This window comes from Clinocottus analis, unplaced genomic scaffold (assembly GCF_023055335.1).
Source record: "Clinocottus analis isolate CAN_PGR_092001 unplaced genomic scaffold, fCliAna1.0.p SCAF_11, whole genome shotgun sequence".
Taxonomy (NCBI): Eukaryota; Metazoa; Chordata; class Actinopteri; order Perciformes; family Cottidae; genus Clinocottus; species Clinocottus analis.
In genome coordinates this window covers 3,809,205-3,834,101 of record NW_027175832.1, presented here as the reverse complement: position 1 = coordinate 3,834,101, position 24,897 = coordinate 3,809,205, and the positions used below count along the sequence as shown (strand labels likewise).

The following is a 24,897-nucleotide window of genomic DNA, read 5'->3' as shown; positions in this document are numbered from 1 at the left end:
AATTAAATGTAATGTTTCTTGAGTTTAGGCATGTTCTAAAGGCGACTCTAAATTTCTTCTTCGCCTCTGTTTTTTTTTATCAGCGCTCAAACACAACAGCGACACCTGCTGTCAGCGTTTAGGTCAGTTTTGGAAGATTATCCAATCCGGTTTGAACAGACAGAGATAGTCAACGAATAGAAACCGTCAGCTGTGTGGTGGACTGTTGATACATCCAATGGCCTGAGTGGTAGTAATAGTATGTTCGTGGCTCGGTGGTGGACACACACTGGATGGGACAGGGCAGCTCTACATGGGGGACGAGAGCGACAGCGGCTGGTACCACCGCTCCGACGAACCGTAGAGACTCGCACTCTGGGTACATCTCTTCACGGCGCTCCTCCATTGGGGATTGACTTGATGAATTAACAAAGCGGAGCATGAACACATCGCCTTTGAGGTAACCAGGGGATTTAAACACTGCGAGATATCCACACAAACGCACAGAGGGAGAGAGGGCCATGCTCAGACTCTCAGCCGCTTTGTAATCACCGTCGTCGCTGTGTGTTTTCAGTGTCTCCTTCTCTGAGCATGGACTGACCAAATAACTCTCTGGATGATTTGATGGGGCTGCTCAGAGTCATGATGCCGCCCAAGTTGCAGCTTTTGGCGCTGCTGGCGTTCGCAGTGGCCATGTTCTTCCTGGAGAACCAGATCCAGAAGCTGGAGGAGTCCAAGGGGAAGCTCGGTAAGTTGAAGGGTCCGCAGCCCGATCCCATCCCTCCACAGCTCTCCAGGAACACCGCAGGCTGGGTGGGAGGTATCTTCCTCATCACCATTGTTGTGCATTTTGGGTCAGCGTGCTGAGAGAGCAGCACGAATACCTCTTCGTATGGTTCAGACAATGGCACACGGTCGGGACATGTTTTAATGGGCTGGGAGCTGTCCTGCTGAACTTTGCATAGCCATGAAGTATTGTGATGCCTACAGATGGTACCTCTCATCCATCAGTGTCACAGCGATGCAGTGTAAGATTGAGGAGGTGCTGCTTTCTTCAGCCTGTTGCCCTGTGATAGCGACTGTGTGTTTGTATACTTAAAAGCTGCATCTAGAAGTTATTGATAGTATTGATTAAACTGACAATTCTGGATGGGATCAATCTTCTAGTTTGGAAATTGCCCATCTCAGTTTTCTTAAACCTAAGATGACGTCTTTGTTTTGGATAACCAGCGGTCCAAAACGCAAAGATATTATGTTTATAATGATATAAAAAAAAGCAAAATATAACATTTAAGAAGCTGTAACTGGAGCAGGTGTTTCATTTCTGCTGAAAAAAAATCTATATTTTCATATGAGTTGCAGATTAATTTTCTGTCACTAACCAAGTGATACATTTTGTGAGATATGATAAATTTGGAAGTATGGGACATGCAATATTGTAGCTAGTGGTTCTGGAGTCAGTGGAATATATACAGTGTATTACAGCAAACCTCTCATTGCTCCAAGTAAGTTTTAATGCTATTTTACATACACAAGGGACTTGCAAATCCTCTTCTGCCCTTTTACCAAACCCTCCTGTGATTGAAACCTGGCCGGCGCTGCATTCAAATCTCATTGTGAGCTCCCATCAGGGGCTCACTCCCAATAAAGATCTGGGACATTGCAGGATTATCTCTCTGATGCCTCCACTGTGGGGATTTCTTTTTCAAGGAACAGCAGAGTGGTGCAGATGATCTGAGGGTGCAGCTCGTGTACCTCAGGGGTTCAAATGCCACATCTTGTATCATTTTATGAGTGGGAGCCTGGCACTGAAGAGAGGCCGCTAACGGACCATTTTCAAGGCAGACATTTTGACACGTTATAGCAGCAGGGAAAGCGCAGGTGTAATCAATAACATGAAGAATGGATGCAGCGAATTCCATTAAGGTGAGGCACTGCCAGGCTCCTTTTATTGCACATGCTGGTTCATTCAAATGTCTAACTGGGACATTTAATGGAACATTGCTAGATTAATTAGTTAAACCTGTGCTATGACCAGAGAAAAAGGGCTATTACATGTTAACTGTAGGCCTTTTATCAGTGAAGACATTTTGAGTTGCTTCAGTCGGAAAATCTATGGTGTAAATAATGGAATTGCGTTGTTTGAAAAGCTGACTGGAAGTGAAGACCCCACCACAGCTTCTCTGCTCTAAAACAAGAGACCCGGCACCTCTGTCATCATCTTGCTCTGTAAGCAGCACACATGGCCTCATGTGAGCTGAAACAGAGGAACCTGTCCAGCAGCTCTTTGTTTCCATGGTTTTTTTCTTTCTTCCTGCATTGTAACCTTTGGCTGAAGGTTATTTGACTCCGCACAGCTGATGGAAACAAACCTAATGTTGTTTTAGTTTAAAACATTAGCTATAAGTTCCCCTGATTGTGGAATCAGGGGCTACTTTCAACAATGGCGATCAGGCGGTTATGTAATACCTGCGCTCAGGTGACAGTTGTATTAATGGTACTAATACGAGGGCACCAGACTCTGTATTTGAGTGATAAAGGTGCAACAAAACTAACAGAGTCAAGGAGTTGTATAACACCAAAAGATAATTCATTTAAGTCAATGATGGAAAATTGATCAGCAACTAATTTAATGATTGTTTAAGTACATTTTCAAGCAAAATACTCATTATTCGATGAGTCCAGCATCTCAGATGTGGGAATTTGCTGAGTTTTCATCTGTTAAATAACAGTAATAACTGTTGAATCTCTGTCGAAGGAAACAAGACATTTTCTTATCTTTTAGGAAATTGAGATGGCATTGGGATGGTTGGTGGATCAATCAATTCATCCCTAAAAATAATCAGAAAATTAGGCTTGACTATATTCTTAGTGTTATAAAACAGGCAATGTTGAGGATCAAAATTATTAGAGATTAATTTTCTGTCTTTATTAACCCTACAAATGTTTTCTAGATAAATGATTTTAGTGTATCGTCTTATAACGTTTCATTTATGCTCTGAGTTACCGTTGTGCCACTTCTACCAGTATAACAGCTGATATGATTTGTCGATTGGGATAAAATTAATCTGCAACACTTTTGATAATCAAGTATTGTTTAAGTTGTTTTTTCGAGCCAACGTGTTTGATATTAACGGCTAATCTTTGGATTTGTTTTCCTAAGCTTATAAAGAGAGACCAGTTTCTTTCTAGATTGTAAATAAAATACTTTAGAGTCATCTTAATTGAATAACGTATCCCAGTTGAGTTTTCACATGTTGGAATAATCATGTGTCCCAGTGGGGCTATCGATGGCTATATTTGCTTACGGCATGGATTTTTGCTGCTGTAAAGGGGCTATACTTTACACACGATGTAAATCCATACTCTACTGGCCTACACACACACACAAACACACACACTCCCGATGCTGAAACACAACCTGACAGGCTTCCTCCCCTCCCCCCGACTGCCCACCACCACGAGAATCTGTTGACTTGGCAAAAAGCGCTCTGATGGATGGCCGGACTGAGCAGACGTCTGTATGCTGGATCTCTGAATTATGTGCTGCATAGCCAAATAGTTGTGACTGAGGCTTTCACGGGCACGATGCTGTCATGTCAGACAGCCACCGGGCCGCTCACATGACCAGGTACGGCTGCTGCGGGTCCATATGTGCAACAACAAAAAAAAAAAAAAACAGCGTAACAAACGCAACAGAATCAAACCTCCATGAATGTTTCTTGAAATGCGGGAGAAGCTCTTTTATGTCACGTGTTTGTTCATAATTAACTTCATGCCGGTTGGAATGACCGGCGTCCTCTCCTCACAGCGTGGGGTCCTATTTCCCCGACACGCAGGTTGAATCATTTCCCTCCATTAGACGCACCCCCCTAACCGCCCCCCCGCCGGGCCGACAAGCTGTGATTTGCTTCCGAACTAACCGTCGCCTCACGGCGTCCCGGAGAAGTCTCCTGCATTACAATCACGCCGCGATGCAGCTGTGTGTCCTGCTGTGGGCCCCACTCCATTATTCTGACGGTATTTCTCTCCGGATGCTCTGCTGCCGGTTCTGCTGTCGGCCGGGTCAACGGTAACGCAGAATGACTGCACGGGGATGGATGGAATAATAAAGATTTTTTAATAAAGAGCAAATGCTCGGGAGATTCAGGGCCACTTTCCCCCCCGTCGGAGTTGCCGTCAACGCAATTCTGGACGCTCACCTTGAAACATTTCGGGCTGTTATATCAAGGAAAGTCAAGTCTGAGCTTGACATTCCTGCGTAACGATTCACTGACGTCAAACAAGAGACTGATTCCCGGATTTGATTCACCTGCGATTTAGATCTTTTCAACCAATTGAGACGATTTTATCTGTCTGTCCTTTTTCATTCGTTACCCAGAAGGCCCGAACCAGAGAGAGAGGTACCGCCTGGTTCCTAGGAGAACGGAAAATAAGTTTCCTCAAAGTAAAAGTATGTAAGTTGGTCCGGATCATGTGGATATCTGTATAATTTTTCCTTTTAATCTTTTGTATGTGCATATTCACTTAGCACTGATTTGTTTTTTAAGTGCAAAGCTGACACTTGTGATGAACTCATGACTGTTAGATTAGACGTCAATAGAGTTCATCTGATCAAAATGAAAATGCAGAATCCCAGAGTGGTGCATTTTGGGTTAAATTCCTTTGTTTTCAGGCTTAAGGCATGTTCATTACACAGTTGAGTGCATCATTATTTGTGTAACATCTGTCCCCGCTACCTGCTTTTAGAGATTCAAGCCATGCTGGACTTGTTTCCTCAGGGAGATTATTCATGAACAAAGAAAGAACGAAGAAAACCCTGGTTTTCATTGAAGGAATCCTAGTTTTTCCCAGGTAGCAGGTAAATGCTGGTCTGTTGGGAGCTGCATAAATAGAAACGTTGCTTATAAAACTGTCACCTCATGGCCTTTGTAACTGTAGCCAACAACCCTCTTCGCCTCTGTGCCCTGCAGGTCACTGGAGGGCTGAGTGTCGCTCAGCTGACAGACGTCTTCTGAGACTCCCCCCTACACCCCCCCTCTTTCAGCGTCATCGCCTTTTTATCTGCTGGCTGTTATTCAGCCTGATTAAAGGAATTCAATTTCCATCTGTTGCATGGGGATATTTAGCCCCAGACACAAGCGGCTCTGTGACGAAGACGGGAAAGAGATGCATGCGCTTCATTGTCCCGAGTGTCGGCCGAGCTGACGTAAGACTTTTTAAGCGTTCCTTTGTCACCCGCAGCGTGTCGCTCCCAGGCCCGGCCTTCAATTTCACTTTGATTATCATGCCAGGCTCTCGCCGCCTCGGGCCCAACCCTCACATTCAGCCATTGAGGGACCCGGGTCGGGGAATTTGCTCTTTGAGAGGACGTTGGGTCGGGCGTCGCCGGCCTGTCCTCGCGCGCACGCTGTCATTGGACGACTCAATGCCTTGTGAGCTGCCCCGGCTGCCGCACATCGTTCATCCCGTCACCGATAAGACCTTGAAAAAGCACTCGTGTTTGCGATTTTACTTCAAAGATGTTCCAAGCGTCTACCCGAGTCTCTTTCACTTCCACGTTTTGGTCAAGTGCGTGTCGACCGGTCTGTGGGACTCACTTCAAGGGCTGGCGACACCAAATGCTTGCTTCCTCTTGATCAAACAACACGACACATCAGTCACACCTAACTAGACTGAGCCCCGTGTCTTCTCTCCAGCTCCAGGTGCAAACCTCAACGTCCCAAATGTGCAATCTTCTTTTTCCTCTCGTTGTTTTCTTTCTTCGGAAACGGCGCTCGGATTCCCTTTTTGAACTCTCCCTGACACCCCACATCTCTGTTTTTAGCTTCCTTGAGAGGTGCATGAGTCATTTTCTTTCACTCTGCACGTTGGCATCTGTTCTCTAAAAGCAGCCGGTACAGCGTCTATCGCCTAGACCTGCCTCCTCAGTCACCCTCTGAAACATGCCATTTGAGAGGCTAATGGAGGGTGGCCCACAGCGGAGATGGGCGTAGGTGTCAGGGATGGATCTGTTGCGGGAGGAGGGGAGGGGAGGGGAGGCGCCGATGGTCACACCGGGGCTTCGTGTAGTATTTGTTAGGAGCGCGCTTTGATCGAGGCCGAGGATTTATGTCCGCCGGCTCGCTCCTTCACCTGACAGGGAATGTGCTCCCTGCACGCAGCAGCAACCAGAACCAGCGAGACGTTTGCTCCTGTAGCAGGATGACAGCGAGGCTAACCAGGGATTATGGACGGCTTCACACCCCGGGTGTAATTGGAGGCCATTCTCCAAGAACCCACCTCCCCCTTCCTGCTCCAACACAACCTATTACTCCCCTCCTGCTGGCCTCTCCCCAAATAATGCCCTCCCTTACTCTTCACACGGACACACTTTCTCCTCCTCGCAGCCTCCCGTCTTCCTGTGTCACTCAAAGAAGCGGCCTTGAAATATCACGCGACACTAAAACCCCGCCGGTTCTGATTTATATCGAGTGAACCGGCGTGGGATAAGTGGAGCTCCGACTGATGTCCGATGACTTATGATTTTAGTTGAAGTGATGAATCCGATGTGCGTAAGAAAACAGTCCGGCAGAGATGCTCGGAGATAATATTGATCCCGAGTGCTGGTGTGACGTTTTCCTTCTATGGGGTCTCAGAAAAATAATCTGTTTTTTTCATTCTCCACACTATTCTAATGAGGATGAAAGCGGCAAAATCAAATTTAGAGTCTCTGGGGCTCAAATGTTGCCGTAAAGTCGAAGTCTGTGGCTCCTTTGATGGATAATGGAGCCTGTGGCTGTAAACACGTGACAGCAGGTGTCGATTTCCTCTCTTCCTCAGGAAGTCCTTTTTCTCTCCAACACAATTACGCTTGAGTTGGATGGCAGCAGGAAACAGAGCAGCGGCTAATAAACCTCTCGCATAATAGTAACGTATAATGAGCGTACTCACATCCGAGCCCCGCCTGGATATCAATGGCTGTAAACAACTTCTTTATTTGCGTGCCGAGTCTCCTTTTGTGGTATTCAAATCCCTCTTGTGTTTGACTAACCCCATTGGATGAGCGGCTGAGAGGAGAATATCCTCCACTGGCTTCTGGAATAAGGTGCTATCAAAGGAGGAGGAAGTGTGGAGGGAAGTGAAATAAAAAGAGCTGATTTAATTTTCATTGCGACACAGAAATATTTAAAGCCCCAGCTTGTGGATTATAAGCCCTTTTCCCAAAAAAAAAAAAAAAAAAAAAAGGAAGAAGAAAAGCTCGCCTGCAGCATTTTTACAAGCAATTTCATCAGCGCACGGAGGGAAGAAGAGGGAAATGAGGTGGTCGAGCTTCCTCCTCAGCCTCTGGTTCAACTTGGCTCCTGTTAGTTTTACAGTTGGCTTAAAGCTCCTTCATCTTGTTTTCCTGTAACACCGGGCGTCCTCAGGGATCAGCCGTTAATGTGATGCTCCTACACTTCCAGCTCCTCTGCTTGTCAGACTTCTCGACCTCTTTTCTACCCATCTCAGTCTCCTTTACTCTCTCTATATATATTTTATTCTTTCTGTCTTTTTCCGTGTCATTGCCTTGCGTCTCCTTCCATCACTGTGCTGAATGCTGGTATCGCCAAAACGCCCTGAAATTCAACTTAAAGTTCATTTTGTCAGAATACAAGTAAGAACAGCTGAGTTATGTGTGTGAGACGGTATTATTGAAATATCTGGGTTGCAGAGAATTCAGCTTGTAGAAACAAGACGCGCCCGCTGCTGAGCGAAGATAAGTGGAGTCATGCGTCTGTCTCTTTCTGTGGCGTTCATTTATTTTTCTCAAACACTTTCAGTAATGCGACACACGAGGTTGATTGATTTATTTTGTGTTTGTATCCATCCTGTCTTGTCATAATATATTAACGGTGCACTAATCCAATCCACTGGATTACTGCTGATTCTGACCTTATTAAACAAATTAGGCATCGGTCAGACCGGATTGATTAAACTATAAAAAAATAGTCTCTTTGTCACTGATGCTAAGAAATAAAATGTGTAAATGTGTATTGGCCTTCTCGAACAACATGATTAAAATGTGCACAACCATTTAAAGTAATGTTTCTGTTATTAACATCTTTACTCATAAGGGGTTGCAACTAACAATTATTTTCATGATTAATTAATCTGCCAATTACTTTTGAGATGAATTGATTAATCTTTTAGCGTTTCAAATGTTTGAAAATAGGACAGGCCTTATGATACAATATTTATGAGCCCATATTAATACTATTGCAGTTCAAAGAAAAGTAAAAAGCCCCAACAATCACAAGCAGGGCAGCCTCTATTACCGTAACTTTCCGCCTACATTACCCAGAATGCAACTAGAGCGGTTAGAGATTCGGGTCTGTTATGATAGTAGTGGCGAATGTAGCTTTGAGCTCCTACACCCAGAACTACAATGTTTTTTTTAAAAATGTATTTACAAACTTGTTCATTTTAGACCCAACTGATGCTGCCTCAAGTGACATCACTTCCTGCTGGAGCCACAAAACCTGCAGGAACCTCTGGGTGACACTCAACAGTCGACTCTCCCTGACTGCCAACGTTACCGCAACAGTCCTGTAGGTCCGTGCTGCAGAACCTCAGGAGAACACGTCCTCTTCTCACTCAGAAGGCGGCACAGGTCCTCGTCCAGGCTCTGAACATCTACCTGCTAGCGCCATCCGACCTCTGCAGCTGGACTGGTCTTTAACACCAAAGAGAACACACAAAAAAAAAAGAGCAAACTGAGAGATGAGAGACGGATAAGCCTGAAGAGTTGAACTGGGGACGCCGCTTTCTCTAAGGGACGGCTTCTCCGCGGCGCTCACCTGTCCCTCCCACTCATCATTAAAATTATGAATAGCTGTGGTCGGCTCTGTCGTAATAGAGTGTGGACTTCTCCCCAGACTCCCATACATGCATTATTAATTATCTGTTGCCGGGCGGAGAGACGGAGAGGGGACCATCAGATATGTGGGCTGTAGCTTCCCAGATCTGCACTGTTATGCAAACATTGTTTGTTGTTATATTAGGATACGAGGGCAACCGAGAGTTGTATTTCACTGTGAATCTTTAAGCATTCGGCTACAGTAATTTATGCGAGTTTCTCCCGTTTCATACTCTCCCAGAGAGCGTTTGCGAGGCTGTGAACATTTAGTGGCGACACAAACATTCCTGCCGGCTTCTTTTCTCTCGACAAAAGTCACCCAGATTATTTTTTCTCCCCTTCCTTTTTTGAAGTGCAAATGCATCTGACAATGTTGGCTAATTCCCACCGCTTAGTCACTGACAATCTGTGCCAAGATGAGATCTGCTCCAATCAACCCCCCTCAGCAACCTGTCAGACTTTGCCTTTTTACTTAACAAGGCATGGGGAATGATGGGATCTGCCATCTGTGTAAATTGCTCCATAATCTCATCTGACTGGCTGTTTTCTGATGAAGCACACAGAACGTGGACCCCCTTTACTCTTTCTGTTTTCCCAGACATTATTGGCTCCTCCTGTCAGACGGGCCTACCGGCTTCGATCGCATAAAAGACGTATTAGGGCAGAAAGCGGTCGCTTGAACCGTGACTATTATCGTTTCAATCTATCCCGGATTGTTATCATAACTGTAGAGGCATGGCTTGCATTTAAACTGGCCATTATAAACGGGCCACATGTGGCTGGAGCTTATTCGGTGTTTGAGTGAAGTCGAACAGCTTGTTTTTAATCTGGAGCTCATGAACTCCACAGAGCACAAAAAAAAAAAAAAACAGCCCCATTCTCAGCTGTTGCATTTTTAGAGTCCAAAAAAAAACAAAAAAACGCATTTTTGAGGTTTCGAGTGTTAACACTGACCTCCTCAATGACACTCAATGGAGTAATTATGGTCTCAAGATTTAGACCCCAAACCCACTTAACCACTTTAAACGGTCTGCACAGTGTTGTGTTGCAGCGCTGACAAGGCCACGTTTTGTCTCTTCTCTCTATATGAGGAATGCTTTGTCGGCATTCTCTGACAAAAACACTCTTTGTTTTCAACAAGCTACAAGCCACGGACGGGAAAAGAAGGCCATGTCCGCGTTTTACCGGGATACACGACCTTCACGTGGATTGAGTTGACCTCAAGGGTCCAGCAGCAGCAGCAGCAGCAGCAGCAGCAGCAGCAGCAGCAGCAGCATCAGGATGCACCTGCCGTCGTGTTTGCCTCATTTTTTTTTTGCTGCTCTCCTCTCTTGTGCCTTCTAGTAAAAGCAGAACTACTGTAAAAGTCATAACAGTGAAAAACTCCTCAGCTTGTATTCGTGCAGCCTCACAAAGCAGCAGCGCCAAGTCCAGAGCAGGAAATAGCACGTCACCGTGCAAACGTGTAGATTTACGAGAATCCGCAATGTCGCCAGACATTATTTATTTCACTACTTCACCTCACTGGGTGCATCTGTTGATTTTTGAATTTCAATCAGGGAGCTTTTCTGTTGCTTACATCGCAGTCTGACTTTATTGCATTGTTTAGCGAGATTTCTAGCATTCTCCATCAGACGCCTCTTACAGTGAATCTAGGTGACAAAACCAAAATAAACTCTCCAGATCTTCCTGTTGACAGTACTTCTTTTCTTTTTTTTTTTAACACTGTTTGTCAGTAAATGTCATTAATTCTATGACTCTTGTGGCAAGATTGCAAAGAGGACCCCCAGGGGCCACAAACGGGGTTCAATCTTAGATGTGATGATAAAAAATAACAACAGGGAAGATGAGAATGTATTTTAGGACGAATTTGGAACAAGAGGAAGGAAAAATACTCTGCTCTTACAATAAACCGACATGAAAGTGACTGCACGTCTTGTGTGTCACGCAGTTCTTATTAAACTTATTCGACAGCAGAAACACACACACAAACACACACACACAAAGCATCTGACCTCAGGACAGACGCAGCGGCGACCGGGGCATTAAACTCAAGTCCCAAGTCTTAAATGTGTGGAAGAAGAGTCGCTGGTGTATTCAGCACTGTGCATCAGCAGATTTCTTGAGTGTATGTGGACAGAAAGTAAGATTGTATACTTTTTATATTGTGTTTCCATGGCACATATTTGAAAATAAAGTTCATCATCAGGGTCGCTGGGTCTGTATGTATGAATAATGCAGCTGCCGTGTTCAGTCTGCCGTCTGCGCTGCCTTTAAGGGGGAACTTGGAGGACACAGACCCAAATGCACAGAGGGATGCATTGTGTCTGTTTCGGGCACATATTCGTCAGTATGTTACTCAGACCTGGATCTTGTCGCTTCTTTTTTTTTCTGGTCTTGTTCCTCCCCCAGCTGTACAGTGCAGGCACAGCAGAGTGAATGAGATCTTTCATGGAGTGTCAATGTCATACTTGTGTGTCAAAGCCAAGAGGGAAAATGCCTCAACTTTGTTCAGAAAGCCCTCCCAAACAATTGCCTTTCAACTCTGTGAAATACTGCATATGGCATCAAATTATTGGTGTGTGTGTGTGTAGTTTAACTACTTTTTGTGCTTCGGTGTGCGTGGTTGTGTATGTCTCTGTTCCCGCTTTCATGCTGAGCTTGTTTGAAAGCACTGAAGGCGTTTTTTTTGTGTTTTTTTTTACCTTCACAATCTCCTATTGAAAGCGCTCGTTTATCCGTCTCCTTTTTTCAGTTCTCTGCAGCTGCCGGCGGCGTTGAAAAAGCCGCACAGCAGTTTCTTCTCGCGGCACGCTTCATATTCCTCGTCGCCGCTTCAAACCACGACTGTACGTCCGGCTCTGCCCTGTTGAATCGGGCCTTCAACCCCCACCGGCCCCGTCAGTGTGACTTCATCCCAGTGTCCTCTGGTTAATCTCTCCGCTCAACGCCACCGAAGACTGAATTAGAATAATTAGAAATTTCGGAAGTGCGTGGCTTATCCGAATGTTTCCAGAGTGCTGCAGCGGTGACATAACTGTCCCCCCTAAACCTGGCACAGCAAAACAATCGCGTGCTTCCAAGTCTATATAGAGGGAAGAGAGGGGGGGACGACACTAGCAGCAGCAGCAGACTAACTCAATTTTTATACAGCAGCAACCTAGATCTCCTCCCTGTCATACTTCATTGACTTTGCAATCCGGCGGCATCCGAGCAGAACCATACAAGCCGTACACCTCAGTCTGCCGCTGATAGCCAATCTCTATTACCCACCTAGCTCAAGGCTTCGGTTCGAAGGGCTAACCCTCTCAGGGGAAGCAGACAGTGGGAAAGAGCTCCGACTGGCGGATCGGAGCGATGATGGATTTATGTGCCGTTTGGAGAACGGATCATCTTCTCCCCCCCCCCCCCCCCCCCCCCCTCCAAACCTCCACACTTTTATTATCCCATCAGATCTGACGCTACAGCAATAATACATGACGGCCTGTCACATTTTGCAGATCCGATGGCGAAATATATGAATGATTATTTCAAATGCTTGCGTCTAATCGGCCGCGAAATTGCCTCAGTAAATATGTTCAAGCACCAGAGTTCTTCCTCCTGTCTCTCACTTTGAATGAAACTCTGAGTAATGGGCTTGTAGTTGTCACAATGTTTAAGACCCATGTTGGCTTCACGCTTCATAATTAGCTTTTAATGCACAGAGACGGCTCGAGGGAAGGAAACCGACGGAACTGTGGAAAGAAAGGAGGCCCGCTGTGTGGCCATAGTAATTCAGGCTTTTGTTCTCTAATTAAATGACCTCAGAACGGGAGCGCTAAGCTTCAGTTTGTGTGTGTGTGTGTGTGGCGCCCTCTGATATGGAGGTCTGTGCCAAGTGTATTCAGTCTGGCAATGAATAGGGCGTCTTCTACAAAGCCTCAGGAGCCCTCCCCGTGCCCGCTTCGCCTCCTTGTTGGTTGTTGGACATTTGCCACAAAACGCCATGTCTTTAACAAGTGGTTTCTGGGCCCCTTCGCATAGTTGAGGACGTTGTAGTCGGGGACGCAGTAGCCCCCCCGCGGCCTTTTCCCACCTCCCTTGGGGGGGGGGGAATAAATTGAGACGCTGCCAGCCTTCCTGGCAAGCTTGAGCTCCACAAAAGCTTACATTTGTGTGTTTATGCCACAACAAAGCAAAAAGAAAGCTTACATGATGATGCATGTTCTCCTGTTTGGCCCGAGAGGAGTTCAAAATATGCAGTCAAGAACCAAAAAGTAGGAACGGGAGTTTAAAGTGTCAAGTCACTCGATTTAATACTGCATTTTTCCATCTAGTCGTTGAGATGTCTTGTTCTGAGTCTCCGGAGAGCACAGTTGAGTTTTAGGGAATTTAATTTGTGGAGCTCACAGAATTAAAACAATAGTTTTTTAAACGCGTTAAACTACTTACCGGATCTCTGGAAACAATGTCCCTGTAACTCTGGATAATCCACAGACCCCGCTGTCAACAGCTGAGTATTTCTTCAATAAAAAGTTCTTCCTGTGAGAACTGTTGACAGCGAGGTCTGTGTGGCTTATCCAGAGGAGCAGGAACGCCATCTCTGAAAAAAAAAAAAACACATTGCTGTTGATATTTTTTGCTCACAGCAGTGAAAATGTCAAACTAAATTCCATTCACCTCCCTCAGCTATCTCTCAACCACCTGTGAGGAAGTACTGTGTTTCTTTGTACCATTTAAAGCCCCTTAAACTTCTCTTCAAATCCTCAATATTCTTATAAAAACTAAACCCATGACACAAAAAAATAAGCAAAACAATCAAAAGTTAAACCTGCAGGAACAGATTGTCCTCGGGGCTCTACAAGGACGTAGATGGAGGAACATTAACATGTTGAGATGTATACATATACACATACATACAGATACATATGTATATAGAGACAATAATATTGATTTGGAGCAGCTTTAAACTAAACATTCAAGCATTCTTTATTAAGAGTTAAACCCAAACTCAACTAATCTGCTTCATCCGGAGACTATATGGGAGTTGTTTTCATGCAATTGACAGTAGTTTGGCAACACAAGCATCCGCACAGCTGTTGTTTAGATTAAAATATTACAATTTGGTGTACAACATTAAGTGCAAACATCGCCAACTAAACCCGGGGAGAACAGCACAGATACAAACACACAAACACAGGAATCTTGCATGATAAATGAACGTCTTGTTCTTGTGAGTCTCTTTCACAAAGTATGTTTTCACTGCTTTGAAGACTGAAGCAAACAGTTGGTGCGACACATCCGACTAAAGACACCTCATATTTACGACGTCCATTGTCACGTGTTGCACTCTGACTCTATTTTTTGAATGTCGCTGTCTTCCTCTGGCACAGCGTCATAAAAACAATCCCAAAAGGACATTCGAGCCCGAGCGATAAAGTTCCGGCATAGCAACTGTTATTGCTGTTTTTGTTGGCTAATGCGTGCTTTGGAAAGGAGGCGCGAATGAATGTGTCCATTACGGTCGCTCTGCGCGCTGACGGCCTTCGGCCATTGCAGCCACCTGGCGCGTCTCCACGCCGTCGGCCCTCAGCGGCGTGGAGCGGCGCGGCTCCGTCCGTAACCGGACCCGGCTTTGATGAGTGGAACATTGACAGCTGCTCAGGAGGGCGTAAGAGAGGGAGGGCAGCGACTGTGTTGTGTGTGTCTGTGTGTGTGTGTGTGTGTGTGTGTGTGCATGCCCAAATATGTTTGCAGATGAAGGAGAGGGCGGCGGAATCACAGTTGACATCTTAATTGGCCGCCGGTGCCAGATGCCGGCCTCTAAAGGCGGCGAGACCGGGCTGCAACAGTGTCTCAACAGCCAGGCAGAAGCTTTGGGCTTTAGGAGCCCGCTGGCTCCATTGAGGGCTCCCACGGGTATTAGGTGCTTCAGTGTTGTGCTACGTTCCCTACACACACACACACACACATACGCACGCACACACACACACACACACACACACCCTTCTTCTCGCTCCATCCTTCCTGCAGAGCACTCTGGGACATTGTCAACACCAGTCAATCTGAGGCGAATTCAGACGAAGCGAAGCCTGAGCGTAACAAAGGCCTGGGCTTCTTTGTGTTGAGTCTATTCACGCCGAGGCACCGAGGTCTGGCTTTTCGCTGACGCTTCATGCAATGTTTGGATCGGGATACCTCCGCCCTCCTCATTTGTAGCGTATTGATGTCCGGTTAGCTATCAAATAGCTGTAGCCTTACCGTGTAACTACCAACCTCTAACCTCTCGCTCGTCACCCTTGTACCCTCGTTACGCAACGCTATTCTCAGAGGAAGAGGAAACTAGGGTAGAGAAATCAATACACACTGTTTAGAGTCTGTCTCAAACGCACAAAGATGTACTCGGCCATGTGACGGTACATTTATTTGATCTAAAACAGGAGCACACCGACACTTTGCCGTGCGGTTAAATAAGGGAAAATGAAAGTTAGGGTAGTGGACTGACATTAAAGTGCAATCTGATAAGCGAACAAGACCGGTGGCACCGCAGCGTGAAATAGGCTGCTCTCAAAAATGATTAGAAAATATTCCTGCTTGACATTATTTATTTTTTATCCTTTGGTGTGAAGCAGGAAAGGAGATTTCAGCGATCTGCTCTCCGGGAGAGACAACGTTTGAATGGAAAGTGAAATTACGGCTCACACACGGCCGTTTTACTTGTGTCAAGGACAGAATAACATCTTGGAGGTGTAGCTCATGTTAAGTGGATCAGGTTTATACTTAATTCTCAATATGTAGCAGCAGAGATGTCAAAAAATGCATCAGCTGAGTGCTATTTGAGTGTAACACCTGTTAAATATTGGCCCGTATGTAAACAAACGTCTGGGCATGTGGGACTTTTTGGCTTGCACATATTTAAACTCCTCAAACATTTTTTTCTTGCCTCCTGTCTAGACTATGCAGCATTTCGTATGCAATACTTTCTGGTACTTTTTTTTAAAGAGATGTTTATTTTATTGAGTTATTCTGAGAGGTCAGAGGTCAGGGTCAGCTTGATAGCAACACACCTGGGTCTGGTTGTTGTTGTTGTTGTTGTTGTTGTGTAATGATTAACTCGCTGAAGGACTTTTTCGCTCGCTACTTTTTTTCATTCTGCTGTGTTGAAGTTCAAACTCACCTGCGTCCAACTTCCTGTCGTTCCCTTCCAGAACGAGCCATCGCCAGACACGAGGTGCGAGAGATCGAGCAGCGGCACACGCAGGACGGCCTGCGGGAACGGGACTCGCCGGCCGCGCCGCCGTCCGAGGGCGAAGACGACATCGTCATCATCTACAATCGCGTGCCCAAGACGGCCAGCACCTCCTTCACCAACATCGCCTACGACCTGTGCGGGAAGAACCGCTACCATGTCCTGCACATCAACACCACGAAGAACAACCCGGTCATGTCCATACAGGACCAGGTCAGAGGCGTCTCTGACATGAATTCACTCTTTCATTTGTAATGGAGCGACCTGGTTTATTGGTATTTCTATAGTATTGTCACACACACACACACACAAACAACTGTATTAACGATCATAATTTGGTTCAGGTGCGGTTTGTAAAGAATGTGACGGAGTGGAGGGAAATGAAGCCGGCTTTCTACCACGGTCACGTCTCCTTCCTGGACTTCACCAAGTAAATACACTGTCTTGCATTATGATGGTAAAATTGTAAAAAAAAAAAAAAGTTAAAGTTAAAAAAAAAAACGGTTGTATTCCCGCTGCTTTGTGCAGGTGACTCCACCTTGTGGTCATTAACAGCTTTGCACTCACACAGTGGAGCAGTGGCGTCAAACTCATTTCAGTGAATACGGCCACATGTTGCCCATTTTGATCTCAAGTGGGCCGGACCAGTAAAATCACAGCATAATAACGCGGACATAACAACAATATTTCTCCATGTTTAAATCATTGGTGAAGGTTTTTGGATGATAAACCCTATTTTAAGGTCTTTTAACAATTAACTAGAAACATAAAGACCAAAAATTTAGACATGAGCTCACTTTGTATCTGCCTGGGCTCTCCTCCTCTGCAGAGTCTCTCGCTTTGTGACGCGTTTATGACGCCACTTTCATGACGTGATCCATTTTTAACGACTTCCAACACAATAATATCAGTGCTCACATCAATTGCGACTGTGGATCAATGGTTTGCATGTCCGTCTTAAAGCAGATGAATCCCAGATCTGCTAATTTTGAGCTAAAAAATATATATATATATTTTTTTTTTCTTCTGTTGGACTGGACCCCTGGCAGCCCGGATCCGGCCCGCGGGCCGTATGTTTGACACCCCTGCAGTGCAGTGTAGTAATCCGAATGGAGCACACTGCTGATCCTCTGACCTCCAGCATGTTTGGACCGCAAAGAGAAGCCCGTTATGGATCTCTGTCTGTCTTTTTTGAATCCACATTTTGAGTGCCTCAACCCAGTCGCTGTCCTTTCTGTCAGGTTTGGAGTGAAGAGGAAGCCCATCTACATCAACGTGATCCGGGACCCCATCGAAAGGCTGGTGTCCTATTATTACTTCCTGCGCTTCGGAGACGACTACCGGCCCGGTTTGAGACGCAGGAAACAAGGAGACAAGAAGGTTGAAATGCATGGATTGCCTCATGCTGTTGTTAGATGGAGACACATTTGTTATTGCAGTCCTCCTCTTCATAACGACTATTTCAAAAAAGAAATCAAATTATTGTGTTTCCTCCAAAGATGCTTACGCAACGTGTTTGTGTTGTAGACGTTCGATGAATGTGTATCAGCCGGCGGCTCAGACTGTGCTCCTGAGAAGCTCTGGCTCCAGATCCCCTTTTTCTGTGGTCACTACTCTGAATGCTGGTAAGTGTTTAAACATCTCACACACACACAACACTCCAAATTATAATCTGATATGTTTTAATTATAAAACAAAACTTGATTATTTGCTCATAAGGCTGGTCGTAATCTATATTTTTCTTATTGTCAACAAATATATGTAAAAAAAAATGAAATCAACAATGAATTCATCTTATTAACGGGTGTTGTTGTGTGTATCTAATCCACTGGGGCTTATTGTCCAAAAACTATAAACACATCGTGAAGTTTAATCCACACATTCAGAGCACCAAATGTCTTTTAATGGTTTAAATCCACAACAAATATTGTTTACTTCTGTTTCCTTTATGTTAACAGTGGCCAGCTGTTTTAGCCTAAAAAGGATTTAGTCTTTTTGTACTTTTACTTTTAAGGAGAAACTTTATTCCTGTGAGGTTTTTCTTTTTAGGTTAAAGTCTTAAGTTTGAAATATTGTCTGAGGGTTTATGTGCCACAAAAAGGTGACAGCGAGACAGACTCCTTGTTGGTTTTGGTCTTTTCGAGTGGGATTTGTTGGAAATGACTAAAACAAACATAGAATAATGGCAATCTTGTCTTTTTTCCCACCTGAGGCGGTCCAGATAGTTCAGAAGAGACGCTGTATCGGTTTTGTTTCAAAATGCACAACATTAAGCCTCACAGTCCCTTCCTATCACTCATCTTCTCAAGGTCTCTGAAAGCTATCTCAGCCCTGATTTGTTATCTCGACATGATGATCTGTATCAATCTCTTCTTCTCCGCCCTCCCTTTCCTTCGTTTAATCTCTCCTCGACTCTGCCCTCAATCTTTTAACCATCTCCTGAAGCAGGTAACTCACTGTAGGTCTGAGTGCGTAAAGCCTCTTTCGCACTGAAAAGCTGAAATAGTGTCGCAAAGACGAGCCGCCGTTGCCAGGATTTTGCCATGATTAAATGCAATGTGGGGCACTCGCAGCATATTAAAGCAGCGGAGAGCGTATTGGAAACATTACATAAATACTGAAGACAAAAAGCTGAAGTTGCTGCCAGTCTTCTAATACTGTGTTTAACGAGGCTTTGCCAAAAAGATACTTAAACCATCTACTTCCTTCCTTATTATTTCATTTCCTGACCACTTTTCTCCATCCTTCCTGCTTCTCTCCGTTCTCTCTGTTGTCCCAAACCTCTCTGGACATTTTCCTGTCACTGTCTTTTGTCCCTTTCAGCTTACTCCCCTCCTTCACAATTTCCCTCCATTTTCTGTCATTTGCGAATGTTGACGATCATTACACACGCAGCAGAACTGCCCACTGTTTCAGCACAATACGAAGAAAACTAACCACATCCAATGCATTTAATCTGTGCAGGAACGTGGGCAGCCAGTGGGCTCTGGAGCAGGCCAAATACAACCTGGTGAATGAATACATGCTGGTTGGATTAACGGAAGAGCTGGAGGACTTTGTCATGATGCTGGAGGCCGCGCTGCCTCGCTTCTTCAAAGGAGCCACGGAGCTGTACAAAACAGGTGCCAACATCTGCTGAATAGTTAGAAACCATTTGCTTCTCCCCTCACCAATTGTATAATATACTGAAAAGCGCCTAAATGGCTCCCTCACATTTCAATGCTCAAAGTGTCTTGTGTGCTGTGGTTGCATATTAGCATTCTGAATTGCTCCTCTGAGAATTGAATTGTGATCAATATGCACTCATGCCGCTTCGCTGATGTAGTTACAGATTAGTTATGAGTGCAGCCAGAATGAATAATGGAGAGCACAGAAGAATTACATCTGACATTGATATAAATGTACTATGGCTCAAGTATGTTCATCATTTTTAGCAGCAGATACACCCAAGAACTTAAGTTAATCAGGTGCTAGCGCAGCGCCGGATTTAAACCTGTTCAGAACGGCAACAACACAGGCCGAGCAACGGGTGAGAACGTTGACTCAGCGTTTGGGCCTTTGGGACCTGAGACAGCTAAAGCTTTATTATGAAAATGATTGAATTGTGTTACTAGTCTTACTCATTCTACCCTGAAATATCAAACAAAATACTCCCAAAGCACTTAGTAAGAAGTAGACAGTTGAGTTGCATATTTTCTGTGTATCATTTTTCATGAAACTCTCCAGCATCAATTAGATTTAGCTGAACCTCGAACAAATATTAAGTATATCTTTCTCGCTGCACTTTTACTATGCAGGATTTAATAGTTAAATGTTTTATTAGTATTTAAATGAACTTATACCATTAAAACATTTTCAGAATTTAGACCATATCTTTGATTCAGTTTGTGTTTTCCGGGATTGCCTCCACACACACACAGCTCTCAACACGGCTGAGGCTGAGGGCGGCCAGAGGTCAAAGGTCGGGACTGCGTTATCAGCGCTAACCGCCAGTTAAATTTAACTAGTTAGTGGGAGACACACAAAGATACCAAAGTCCAACTTAATTAGTGGCATGAGTTAGTAGGAGTTGCAATGGAAGATATACATGGATATGACATTAAACCTGAAATACTGTTTAAAATGACTATAATGTCAGTTATGAGCATAAAAGACTCTTTTTGTGGGCTAATAACAATGACAGGCACATGTTGTTGATACTGAAGCTATTAGGTTGATTTAGTAAGTTCAGTTATGCTGATAGTCTTATTATCAGTAGTATCCATGTTGTTGTTTTTTAAATCCAGTATTAAGAAACTATTTTAAATCCTTGAACCAAAGAAAAAATACTTCTAAAAAAAACTGCATTGTAGTACCATTTAACATGACGGACCATGATATGTTATGGCTGAATCACTGAGACCTCTTCGATCCTCCTCTTCCCATCACAGGGAAGAAATCCCACCTGAGAAAGACCAGCGAGAAGAAGCCGCCCACGAAGGAGTCGATCGCCAAGCTGCAGCAGTCGGCCATCTGGAAGATGGAGAACGAATTCTACGAGTTTGCGCTGGAGCAGTTCCAGTTTGTCCGGGCACACGCCGTCAGAGAAAAGGACGGGGAGCTCTACCTGCTGGCACAAAACTTCTTCTATGAGAAAATCTACCCCAAAAACTAAAGAGGCGCAATGTCCGTAGAGGACACCTGGTACGGGCTCCGAGTGCGGTTTGAGATGGGAAAAGGAGAAGGAAAGTGAGACGGCAGGCGACTGTGTGGCTGGTTTTGTACTTGTGGTTGAGAACATAACGCGGAGCTGCAGAACAACCTGCCTCTGGTGACAGCTGCCTTACACACACGTCTGTGCCAGCCAACTGGACAAGGAGCTTGTGTTCCTTGGCAGGTTGTGTTCCCAGCAGGCCCCCCTCCTACCCAACCCCCCCCATGCCCTCTCCCCGGGCCTCCATTTCACTTCACTTCTATGTCAAAGGTCGTCGGGCCAGAGAACCTCTGTCGGCACGTGTCCGGAGATGACCTGTCCAGCGACTGGTCAGTCCTCGTCTCCTAATTGGCTTCTCTGTTCTCCGATCCAGACAAAAACATTTCCATTGGCTCTGTACGTTTTTGGTTGTGTTTGGTTGTGTTTGAACTCTTTCCTACGGTGACGTGGTCCATGGTGACGCAACTCCTCCATGCCTCGCCACCACCGCTACTAACTTAAAGAGGCTTTAAGTGTACGAAACTGACTACTGTGCTGTATTATTGGACTTGAATGAGAGCTTTTGAGGTTTTTATGAAATAAAAATCCTGTGACCCTGGACTACTTACTGGGACAAGTGCGTATGTTTTATACTGTACTTGATGTGTTTTGTTGGATGTAATTGCGCAGCTTTTGCCCAGCGGCTATTCCTCCGTAATGAAGGAAGACATGATGGTATTAAAATGTGTAGAAGACTATAGTGAAGATGCTGCTGCTGTAAATATTTAATACTTTTTTTCCAGTCTGATTCATTCACATGCAGAATGAAAGATTAACCCATTTATACAGTTTGTACATTTCATTCAAACGCATTTCACTTTTTAGTCTCCATTTCATTTCTTACATTTTTTATTTTCGTTGTAGAACCAGATCTGTATTATGCCGACATTTTTGAGAAATGCGTTCATCTTATTTCTTATCAAGAGTTATACTGGGAGATTGTTACCACTCTGCTGTCATTTACCTGAGACAAAAGGCCACAGCCATCAGCAGGTTAGCATAGCTTAGCATAAAGACTGTAAACAGTGAGACTGTCACTTCCCCTAAACATCCCATAACACTGCAAAATTGTTGTTTCATCGCATACGTTTTGGTTCACATTCTACCCACAAGATGTAAGCGTTAAATAGCCGACAGCGTGCTGTCAATCTTTCCAACGAATTGGCAAGGAAGCAACTATGTGAACTTCCCCAAAAACTTGGAACTTTTTCATTAAATCTTTGCTGTTTTTTTTTGCTCTGGAAATATTTTTGCTAATTTGCTTGTGTAGTTGTCATCTCGATTCTTGAAGGTTGGGATTATTGGGGTTTTAAAGGCTATCGGCTGATGACAGTTCTTATCCTTTCTAAATTGCTTACTAAAATTTGGAAATGTTTAAAGTGACATAATGTTGTTCCCTCAACTAATTCACCTGAAAGAGCTGCACAGATATGTTCTCCTGGATATACAACCGCATCACAACTGTTTAGATATGACTAGGTACTCGTGTTTATCTGAGGACAAACTGTAATTTGCCACTGAGTTTTTGTGTGCCTTCTCTACGCCGGCTCTCCTTTTGTTGCAGTTTTGTCAGCTGGAACATAAAAACAACTGTTTTTTTAATCTTTTTATTGCCAAATGAAATACACGTAAACATTTTTTCTTTTTTTTAAAGTACCAGAGATACATGTGTGTTCTTTGATTTAGTGTAAATGTTGGTGCACCATCATCATCCAGTACAACAGAGCAGGGAGTGGTAAAGACAGATAAAGCTAACGTCTGATGGATTATTTCGGGGCTGGTATCCTGCAGAGGGAGATAAAGAGCTGCCAGCTTTGCTCCGACTGGCTGTGTGTTGATCCATCCTAACATCCTTTCCATCTCCTCCAGTCTTTTGTCAGTATTTGATATGGTGATTTCAGATGTTGGGAACATCAAACTTAATTATACTTTAAAACAATTTCATATAAAAACGCAAAAGGTTGTCTCGCCAACCTGAATGTATGTACATGTTTCTCTTCTTGTGGAAGTCACTATACTTGCAGCTGAAAAATAAAATAAAGTGAGAGCACTGAAATATAAGATCATTGCAACATGAAGTGAGATGAGTCACTGGAGAAAGTGTTTATATGACCCAGTGCCGCCACTCTGTGTTACTCACCCCTGCTCTCAGATAATCCCTGTACAGTCATCAACTATTGGACTCATCCTTATTAATCTCAGATCGTTTCACAGTTGCAGCTTCCTAGTTTTGGCTCTCTGACCCAGATAAACATGGCGGGTGCCCCCTTGTAAACAAGCAGGACGCAGCTTTAACCCCTGTGAGGCCTTTAGAGAGGTTACAACAGGAACACCTCAGAGGTGGCGGCTGTAGAGAAATGTATCTTAAAAAAAACAACCTTGTCCCAGGTGTTATTTGTTACCTTTTTTAGTCTTTTTGAGATTATTGATGTGGCTGACACTGCCGTTTATGATCTGTAGTTTCAAATGTTTGGATGTGTAAAACATCCACCTTCTGCAAACACCACATCTTCTTTAAAGAATTCAAATTAGTTTGGAGATTAATTTTTTTACAGTATAACAAACACTACGATCATATTTGAGTAAGGATATCAGGCTTTTAGGTTGAGTCAAATTCAACCGATCCACATGTTTTTGGCAGTGTGGTCCAACACTCACATGTATGTTTGACCTGCAGGGCGACATGTGTGCAAAGTTTGAGACCAGAAAGCTGTTTTCACTTTAATCTGCTGGAGGGGGGTTCGACACGTGTAGGCTACTAATGATTTTGTGACATTGTCGCAACTTAAAGCCAGTCATGGTCCAAAATACAACTTACACAAGAGGGAACACTGACAAAGGTCTTTTCAGTGAAGTGGGAGAATTGTGTTCAACTTCTGAAACTAATATATGAACATAGCATCCAAAGACTAATTTTTATGTCTTGAAATTGATACATTTGAGAATATCTCTGTCAGTTTAGCTTTGATTTCATAGCAAACAGTGGAGAGCCTCCAAAAAACAAAGTGAGAGAGCAAAAGACAACAAATGTCCACAGCTGGTATGTCTATGAGCTCAGCTATATCACCACAGTATACAGTATATTGTTACAATATACTGTATATTGCGGTGGCAAGAACTGATACAACCTTGTGGACAACACCTGCATGCCCAATAGAGCTTAGTCAGCATCTCATTAATCAGTGCCATGTGTGTATAATAACCCACAGATATTGTGCTCATTCTACTAAAAACAGAGTGGAGTAACAGCTGGAGAAAGGCTGAACAACACAGACATGTATCTCTCTGATAAAGGCAGGTATTAATTAACCCAAAGGCACAGAAACAGCTTCACACCATATCTTATCATTATTTCCTCCCTCACAGTGTGCCCATTGTAAGTGTATGTGTGGCTATTGCTGACGGAGCCATATTGATCCATACATGAAAGACAAGACCATCGCGTCCTGTCTGAAGCACCTGTCCTCAGTCAGCCTCTGCACGGCGTCAATGTGGAGGGATTTTAACCGTAGCACATCATTCATCAGTCTAGCCAACAAGGCCTCTGCCATTTTTATTCAGTGGGCAATGCCCAGTTAATGTGTGAGGAGCCAGCATTGTTGTCCCCCACCAATAAATATTTGAGACAGCATCACATAAGCAAAGAGAGGGCCCAGTCTCTGAGACATATGGGTTGTGATGACTGTGTCCCTGAGGGTTGTGTAATGCAGCAGTAAGTCTTCTTCCTTAGGTGTGACATGTCATGCACGGGCCCCAGTGGAGAACAGCTCAGCGTTTGTCCTGTGGTTTCTTCATAGTTGCTCCTCCTTATCCATCTGGCTTGGCAACTCAAAAGTAAACTGTGGTTCCCACAGTATTTAATATGACCTTTTGTTTGCACTGCAGCTAGTTGTGAGCAAGTTTATACATCATCTACATGATCCTTTAGATTTGAATTATCAATATTAAACGGGTGCAGTCTTCGGCAGCTTATTCACGCAAAATGTTCTACTACAATTTTGAGTCACCAAAACTTTATTTGAGCACAGCAGTTCTGTTTTATGCCACTTTATACTTCTACTTCAGAGGAAAATATTACAC

The 24,897-nt window shown here is 44.3% G+C and overlaps 1 protein-coding gene across 1 annotated transcript; it reads left to right on the top strand.

Annotated features, from left to right (window-relative positions):
* Window positions 1-172: 172 nt before the first annotated feature.
* On the top strand, window positions 173-22,861 carry hs2st1a (heparan sulfate 2-O-sulfotransferase 1a). Its single transcript, XM_068570989.1, has 8 exons — window positions 173-439; window positions 554-727; window positions 16,045-16,298; window positions 16,430-16,515; window positions 17,327-17,465; window positions 17,613-17,710; window positions 19,050-19,207; window positions 20,516-22,861. The coding sequence occupies exons 2-8, from the start codon at window positions 604-606 to the stop codon at window positions 20,737-20,739; spliced, it is 1,083 nt and encodes a 360-aa protein (XP_068427090.1). The 5' UTR covers window positions 173-439; window positions 554-603; the 3' UTR covers window positions 20,740-22,861.
* Window positions 22,862-24,897: the final 2,036 nt, after the last annotated feature.